Below are 9,205 nucleotides of genomic sequence, written 5' to 3' on the forward strand. Positions count from 1 at the left end.
CAGGTGGTTATCGAGTGGCTCGCTGTTCCTCGCCCATTTTTACAATCACCTCCACTAGATCCAGGCCACAGATGGAAGATAGACATTTTGATCTTATCAATTCCTCATGTTTAAAGTAATTGTTATTAGCTGCCTGTCTTTAGTAGTATGTGATCTTCTCCGTAGCAAGAACCGTATGCTCAGGCTTTCTCCTCCTTTCCCAAATTTCAAACCTATCCTTTCAAAATATTGAACGCATTCATCATCCCTCTGCATTTGGTCTGACACAGTGGCCTCCCTGGCTCTGTTCTCTGCAGGGTGGCACAGAAAGAGGCTCAGTCACAGTCAGAGCACACTCCTGAAGGTCTTAACTGGGGGCCAGGGAGGCATGGTGGTGGTGGTTTCTTAATTTGAACCTGGGATGGGAGAGGACAAAATCAGTTAGAAGGTCTTTGAGAGTGTATAGTACGTATCTAATGGGAACGCAAAGCTAAAATGGTCAGTAAAATCTCTGCCTCCAGTTTCCACTATGGAAGTTGTGAGGCTACCTTGTTTCTGCATGGATAATAGAGAACTTTAAACATTAATAACATTTTGAAGTGATTATACTCGGCTTACTTGTGAAGATGGACATCATGTTTAATTTTCATGTTTGTTTTTCTTTTTTGTGCTCCTTCTGCCTGTAGGAAAGATATATAGGAAATACAACTAAATGTGAATTTACTCTGTTTCCCTGTTGTCTTTTTTTTTTTTTAACCACTTTTTGGGGGTAGGTAGGGGACATAAAATATACTAAGGTGAACCAGAATTGTCTCTAGTGATAGGAATTTTAAACATTCTGTTATGGAATCTGTTATTAGCATTTGCTTTTAAAGGGTAAGCATGTACTTCAGGATTACATGTGTAGTTATATAGTGTATAAATGTCTTTTCTTAAAGAATTTAAATTGGATATATCAAGAAAAATTTGTATTCTTAATAATGTATGACTTCCTAGACCTATATCTTCCTCAGTCTTAGAGGATTTTAACCATTTACATATATGTATGTTTTATTTCAACATATTATGGGAGTACAAATGTTTAGGTTACATATATTGCCTTCGCCCCACCCGAGTCAGAGCTTCAAGCATGTCCATCTCCCAGACGGTGTGCACCGCACCCATTAGGTGTGAATATACCCATCTCCTCCTCCCCCCTCCCATCTGCCTGATAGCTGATGAATGTTACTACTATATGTGCACATTGGTGTTGACCAGTTAATACCAATTTGATGGTGAGTACCTGTGGTGCTTGTTTTTCCATTCTTGTGATATTTCACTTAGTAGAATGGGCTCCAGCTCTATCCAGGATAATACAAGAGGTGCTAGATCACCATTGTTTTTCGTGGCTGAGTAGAACTCCATGGTATACATATGCCACATTTTATTAATCCACTCATGTATCGATGGGCACTTGGGTTGTCAAACAACCCTATCAAAAAGTGGGCAAAGGACATGAACAGAAAGTTTTCAAAAGAAGATAGATTAATGGCCAAGAAACATATGAAAAAATGCTCAACATCTCTAATCATCAGGGAAATGCAAATCAAAACCACAATGAGATACCACTTAACTACAGTGAGAATGGCCTTTATCAAAAAGTCCCAAAACAATAAATGTTGGCATGGATGCAAAGCGATAGGAACACTCATACACAGCTGGTGGGACTGCAAACTCACACAACCTCTGTGGAAAGTAGTACGGAGATACTTCAAGAACTAAAAGTAGAACTACCATTTGATCCAGCAATCCCAATATTGGGCATCTACCGAAAGGAAAAAAAGACATTCTCTAAAAAAGACGTCTGCACTAGAATGTTTATAGCAGCACAATTCACAATTGCAAAGATGTGGAAACAACCCATTTAGATTTTATATTAAAATTTATCCAGCAGTTTTTTTAAAAAATATTCTTTCCTTTAAAATAAAGACTCTAACCACTATGAATTTTTTTTAGAAGGCTTAATCTTAAAGCAAATTTTCCTCATTTTGTGACATGAATTACTGCTCAAAAGTCATTGTTAAATTATTTTGGGTTGACTGAAAAGCAGAGACTGCCTCTAATAATCTAATCTGTGACTAATATTTTATTTTCAGTGAAAAACTTAGGAGGTTTTGATTTCCCAATTTACAAAATAAATTATAATAGCTCCTGGACAATCATTTGAAGAACTTCCTGTAACAAATCTTTTGACTTCCATGAATCTTGGTATTTTGGTGCCATCTTGTGGCTTAGCTTTGTAATAACTATAACACTCAAATCCATTTTAAACAATGTCCGGGTAGGATAAGTTAAGTGGGGAATTCTTTCCAAAATGCAGATCGTATGCTACTATTTTTCTACATAAAAATATTGAGAATTACTTGTTTGTTATTTGGCACATGGCGAGGCAAAAATAGTAAGTAAGGCATCTAATATATAATTTTCAGTTTCTAAAATTCTTTATGCAATTTGTCCCTAGTTGCTGCTGTTTGAACGGTCTTGGATGAACAGATGGAAGTCTTGTGTTCTGCACGAAGGGGAAGGGAACATAAGGAGCGTGAAGTGGAGAGGCCATCTGATTGCTTGGGCCAATAACATGGTAAAAGCACATCTCCGTCTTCCAAATGCTTATTTGGTGTTGGGAGAGTAGCCGAATTGATAGGACTGTAACAAAGGGAAAAGATGCCGCTCACTTTGGTGATTATTTCTAAAAGATACAAATGGCAATTGGTATTATACCTGGGAGGTTAAAGAAATTAGATTGCTTTTGGCTTTCATAATATAGTAATTCCCAACATATTCTAGACTCTTATTTTAGAGTAAGAAACCTGAGGCATGGAGAGTAGCCAAGAAAATGAAAAGCCATCTTAATAATTGAAGGGCTGCATTGGGAATGTGGTCTTGAAAATACCATTTGCCTATTGGCCAAGGGCAAGTAACAGTTGATATGAAACAAGTGCAGAATATTGCTGATTTCTTTTTTACTCCCAGTATAATCATAGGCAAAAATCTAGGCCTGCCTTTAAGAAAGTGGATTGTAATTTTTAGTGCTGCACTTGTTTAAAGTTTACTCAATATGAGTTGGGGCTAGTGGAAAGTTTTTTAAATGGCCTTTTTGACATCCGGCATATCTTTTGGAATTAAAAGGTGTAATTTAGTAAATCAGTTCTATTCAGTTTTAAATGGTAGAAATCTCCCCAGAAACTACCTTACCATTCTGGACTTTTCTCACTTCTTCTGGACCACAATAAAGATAAGCAAACCTGTGGTCTCTTGGTTCATGTTTAGTTAGCTGTTTGCTTGATGTTTCCATTTGAGAACTTTAAAATGTTAGGTGTAGTTTTCTTTATTTAAGTGGTTTTTCAGATTCAACACCTTTCTACAAAACAAACCTCATTTTTGTGGTGGAATATAATTAGAAATGTTACTTGTCATTTTGGAAATGCACTTGATATCTGTACATTTCATGCTTGTGTTGGATTTGAGTCACCCTTGCCATGTAATAAAATCTCCTCTCTCCAGAAAGAAGGGTGGAGGTTTTCTTGTGGTTTTGGTTCTCACAGGGAGCAGGAGCGCGTTCCTTTGTGTGGCTCCTGGTCTTCTAGCCATGTCAGTAAACACTGTCAGTATTTTCCATTGCTGGTTTTTGATGGTATATAGTAGGAGCTGTTAATAAATATTCCTTCTCCCAAGTAGAGGATGCTTAGTGCTATTTTATTTTCTAGGGTGTGAAGATTTTTGACATCACCTCAAAGCAGAGAATCACCAATGTGCCCCGGGATGATGTAAGTCTTCGCCCAGATATGTATCCTTGCAGCCTCTGCTGGAAGGACAACGTGACACTGATTATTGGCTGGGGAGCTTCTGTCAAGGTATTTTTGTTTGTCTTTATGAAAAGTTCATGTTAGGCCGGGCGCGGTGGCTCATGCCTATAATCCTAGCACTCTGGGAGGCCGAGGCGGGCGGATTGTTTGAGCTCAGGAGTTCGAGACCAGCCTGAGCAAGAGCGAGACCCCATCTCTACTAAAAATAGAAAGAAATTAATCGGACAACTAAAAATATATAGAAAAAATTAGCTGGGCATGGTGGCACATGCCTGTAGTCCCAGCTACTCGGGAGGCTGAGGCAGAAGGATTGCTTGAGCCCAGGAGTTTGAGGTTGCTGTGAGCTAGGCTGACGCCACGGCACTCTCTCTAGCCCGGGCAAAAGAGTGAGACTTTGTCTCAAAAAAAAAAAAAAAAAAAGTTCATGTTGTTGTAGATCCACTGAGTGTGGTCCCAAGAAATATGGCTTCTTGAATGGCTTTTATGACCCACATACTTTCACCTGAATATCACTGTGATGTGAGTACCATTTAATTTTCACATCATTTCATGTGCATAAGTTTTAAGATATGCTCTGTCTTTTCTATGCTATGCAAAATAATTTGTGAACTTTTCCATGTTCAGAATGGTGCAGGCTTCTTCAATCTTTTTTTAATGACCACAGCCCAGCTGGCGTTAGCTGTCTATGGATTGTGTGGTTGGTTTCGTTGGTTAGGCAGGTTCTCCCCTCTTATTATTCTCTCCGTTTCCCTTAGCTTTTACCCTGAGCTTCTTCATTAGAGTTATTGATGGTGGGGAGAGAAGGTTAAAACTAAATCATCCTGCTGCTTGATAATAATTTGATGGAGTAGAGGCCCAGACTTATTATCAATAATAAGATTTGGGAATATTTTCTGGCATATGATTATCTGACCCTATGTGCCCAGGTCAATGAAATTTAGCTGTTCTACAAAAGAGGGCTCAAAGCTCATTCACATTTATTTCATGCCCACCAGTGCTTCTGCTACTTGATACTTCAGAGCCAAAAGTTGTTTGTTTCCCTTTAAAAATATATATAGCCTAATTCAGACATGGCTTAAATAAACAAAAAATTAGCTGAGCTAAAAATGGTATGAGAAAGTATCCCAGCAATAGTCCAGTGGAAGAGCTCAGGCTTTGAGGGCAGAGAGACCTGGGATCAGTTCCAGCTTCTCCATTTACTTCCTTTGTGAGCCCCTCTGAGCCTTACTGATGATTCGTATAGTCTAAGTGCTGGGGAGGGAAGGAAAATGAGGTAATGCTTGTGAAGAGTTTAGCATAGAATCTGACATATGGTCATTGCTTAATAAATGTTAGCTGTCATTGTTATACCATAAAGATCTAGAAAAGTCAGGGAAGAGATGTGACTATATAAAATTTACTCTTCGCTGGAAAGGGAAAGCATAACTATTATTAATGCAATGATTGTTATTTCCAAAACAAGCATCGTTACACCTGAGATAAGGTCTTCCTGGCCCTTATGTTGATATAATTCAGGTTCTCTTTTCTTCATGTGTCAAATGAACACAACCTGATTCATATTTAGAATAACAGGAAGGAAACTGTGCCTAATAGGCTAAGATAGAAAAAGAGATTCTCCAATCTCTCTATCCCATGTGTGTGGTTAACTCATCCAATAACTTATATTCTTGATATTTTTAAAATTCCTGAATGGACTGGGTAGCTTTTTCCTTTGTTGTAAACTTTTCGTTTACTTTTCTTATGGTGAAAGACAAGGACAAGGAAAATGAGCCTGTAGATAATAACATAACAAGTTCACTAATTATTAATTACCAAAAGTGCTTTCTCTGGTATGCTGAATAAGGCCCCGAAGATAGCAGTCTCTAATTCCCAGAACCTGTAAATGTTTCTTTACATGGCAAAGAGGGCAAATATTACTTTATATGGCACAAGATGCGATTAAGTTAAGAGTCTTGAGATGGGGAGGTTATCCTGCAGTGTCGGAGTGAGCCCTGGGTACAAGCACGCACATCCCGGTGGGAGGGAGGTGCAGAGGGGGAGGAGGTGGCACCACTACGATGGCAGCGTTGGACTGATGTGGCCAAGGGATGCCTGCAGCCACCGAGGCTGGAAGAGCCAAAGAAGAGGTTCTCCCTAGACCTTCCAGAGGAAGCGCAGCCCTGCTGACACCCTGATTGTGGCCCAGTGAAACTGATTTCATACTCCTAACCTACAGAACTATGAGAGAATACATTTCTATCGTTTTAAACTACCAAGTTGTGATAATCTGTTATAGCAGCCATGGGAAACAAATACACTTTTACAGTGCCCAAATTAAGATCCAATTTATATAAAATTTTCATGTCAAACGTTTCATTTTGTTGGGGATTCTTTTTTTCAGACTCACGTGGGGAGCACTTCTCAGTTCAGAATTTTAGTGAGTTATATCGAGGGAAGAGAAGATAAGGAAATGGTCTTTCTGAAGAGAGAGAGAGCAATGTTGTTGGGGAGAAACAACTAGAAACAGTGTAATAAAGTGTACGATTAGAGCTAATCATTTAATTCATTCATTCATTTGCGCAACAAACATTTACCAAGTGCCTGCAATGTGGCAGGCAGTGTTCTAGTGTTGCAGAGACATAAATAGACAAATGAGTGAATTCCTTCCCTTGGGAAATTTATGTTCTAGTGAGGGAAGATGGACAAAAACAAACAAGCAAGTAAGTAAGTATACCATGTGGATGGTAAATACCAAGGAGAGCATTTAAATAGGATAATGGGGAAAGGGATTGGGGGTAGGTACGATTTAATGTAGGGGGGTCCAGGGATGGCCTCTCCTGTAACTCATGGATCATTTGGGCAGATGTCTGGCGGGAGCAAGCCGTGCAGCCCTGTAGGGAGTTAGGGAGGGGAGGTGGTAGCAGAGGGAGCAGCAGCGCAGCATCCTTGAGGCAGGAGTCTGACTGGTGTGTTTTTGAGCAACAGCAAGGAAGCCATTATCATCAGAGTGAGGGGCAGATGTAGAGAAGGCAGGGATGTGTGTTGGATGGAGGCGCAGGTGCAGGTCACGCTGGGGCTCCTGGGCCTTTGAAGTCTTTGGCTTTTAATTGGAGTGAGATGGGAAGCCAGCAGAGGGCTTTGAGCAGTGGAGTCAGTTAAGTGATCTAACTTGTGTTCTGGAAGGATCTCTGGTGGCTGTGTGGTGCTAAACAGCAAAGGGGCAGTAAAAAGGGGAGACCGTTTAGGAGCCTACTCTAGTCACCTCGGTAAAAAATAAGGTGTCTTGGGCCAGCGTGATGGAGCTGGTGAGAAATGACTGGATCCTCGATGTATTTTGAGAGTAGACCCTGTAGTATTTGATGGTTGGGCGTGGGTGTGAGATAACCCATCACCTAAGGAACCGGAAGATGAAGCTGCCTTTTACTGAATGGGAAAGACCGTGATGGAGCATGTTTAAGCTGAAAAAGGGAGAAATTGTTTTTGGATGTGTCCACTTGAGATGCCTAGTATCCACCCAAGTGGAGAAGTGGAGGGGATTTGGAGGAAGCAGATTAGTGTCTTTGGTGAGAATCAGTGTAAAGGCTCTTCTAGTCATTGATCTGCTCTTGAGCACTACATGCACTTAGGGGGGCACTTACCTATACCCACCTGTACCTGCTGCTTCCTGCTTATGAGACAGGTGCTATGTTAAGAGCTCAGACCACACAACTGAGGAGGAGTAGAGTAAAGCCACTGCCCAGCTGCCAGTAGTGCCATGTGTCCTTGTCTTTAGAGAGATTGTGGCATGGCCAGCGAGGCAAGCAGGCCTCGGTGCAAGTTCCAATTCCGGTCAAGTGGTCTTGGGTAACTCTCCTGGTTTCAGTGTCCTCATCTGTGATTAGACATGATAACATTGCCTTTCGGGGTCATCCGAGGATTGGAAAAGGCCCAGTCAGTCTTCAAGTTCTGTCAGCATCTCTCGAATCTCTCCACTTCTTTCCATCTTCCCACAAATCTTTCTGGCCCTGGTTTTGCCCCACTCTTAATTCTGTCCTAAATGGTGCAGCTAGAATGATCTTTCTAGAGTGCAAATCAGGTGATTTTAGTTCCTCTTTAAACCCCTCAGGGGATTCTCGTTGCCCATAGGATGACTGATCTTAAACATGATTTCAAGGTTCTGCGTGATCTGACCTGTGTTCCTCCCCAGCCTCAACTCTGTCCCCCTCTCCCCCTCCCCACTGTGCTCTCTATTTCTGTCCGATTAACCTTCCAGTCGAAAGCCTTAGGCTGTCACATTGCCCTGTGCACCTGTCCTATCTCTCCTGCTTTCAGCTTATATGCCACTTCTTCCAGGAAGCCTTCCTGCCCTGCCAGTAGATGCCCCTGTTCTATATTTCCTGATCATACTGTAGTAAAGTACCTTATTTTTTCTCCCCACCGCCCCTGCACCATAATCTTAAGAAAATAACTGTGGATCTGTTTTACAAAGCCCTTCACTCAGGACTGGTACCAGTAGCAGCCCCCAAAGTGCTAATATTGCTATTTTTTTTTTTATTAAACTTTAAACTGTTGGAAACACTACTCCTCAGGTGCTTACATCAGTACATTGAAACAGTTGTCCATTCCACATGTGGAGTGTTCCTCCTGTTAGACAGTTTAACAGTTTCCTTAGTAACTGTGGAAAGGAGAGTGGATAACTTATAAGCACAAAAATTTACCAAATGGAGAAGGAAATTGGAGAAAATTGAGGAAGTGGAAGGTAAAATTTATGACATGGACAGGAGACAAATGACAAAAAGCATTCAAGGGAGAAGATAGCCGGTCACTTCTCAGCCATAGGTTGAAGTCCTGCGTCAGGGAAAGTGAGTACTGCCGTGCATTCACTAGTTGCTGCAGTGTTGCTGGACAGCAGTTTACACGTGTACATTAAACAAACAAAGCAGAACCTTATAAAAGTATACATGCCCGTTGATACAAACTTACAGGAATTTATCTTAAGGAAACAAAAGTCCAAAAGTTTTATATACAAGTATGTTGATTGCACTATTGCTTTCAATAGAGATAAATAGAAACAAAAAACTAATGTCCAAAAGGAGTATTGATTAAATAAACTTTAGTACATTCATGTAATAAAGTACAGTTGTCCCTCAGTATCTGTGGGGGATTGGTGCCAGCACCCTCTGTGGATACCAAAATCCATGGATGCTCAAGTCCCTGATATAAAATGGCGTAGTAGTTGCACATAACCTGTACACATTCTCCTGCGTACTTTAAATCATCTCTGTGTTACTTATAATACCTCATACAGTAGCTACACATCACTTCATTTGTGTGGATTCAGTGTAGTACTCGGTGCATGGCAAATCAAGTTTTGCGTTTTGAAACTTTGTGGAATTTTTTTTTTCCTTAATACCTTTGATTCT

General features: G+C 40.6%; 1 protein-coding gene across 1 annotated transcript in view; it reads left to right on the forward strand.

The window, feature by feature from the left end:
- VPS41 (vacuolar protein sorting 41 homolog (S. cerevisiae)) overlaps positions 1-9,205 on the forward strand; it is a 219,530-nt gene that overhangs the window by 137,053 nt on the left and 73,272 nt on the right. Inside the window, exons 8-9 of the mRNA XM_012656464.1 lie at positions 2,480-2,599; positions 3,726-3,872. Of these exons, the coding sequence (XP_012511918.1) occupies positions 2,480-2,599; positions 3,726-3,872 (267 nt within the window). The remainder of the gene's footprint in view (positions 1-2,479; positions 2,600-3,725; positions 3,873-9,205) is intronic.

This window comes from Propithecus coquereli, unplaced genomic scaffold, assembly GCF_000956105.1.
Source record: "Propithecus coquereli isolate 6110/MARCELLA unplaced genomic scaffold, Pcoq_1.0 Scaffold502, whole genome shotgun sequence".
Classification (NCBI taxonomy): Eukaryota; Metazoa; Chordata; class Mammalia; order Primates; family Indriidae; genus Propithecus; species Propithecus coquereli.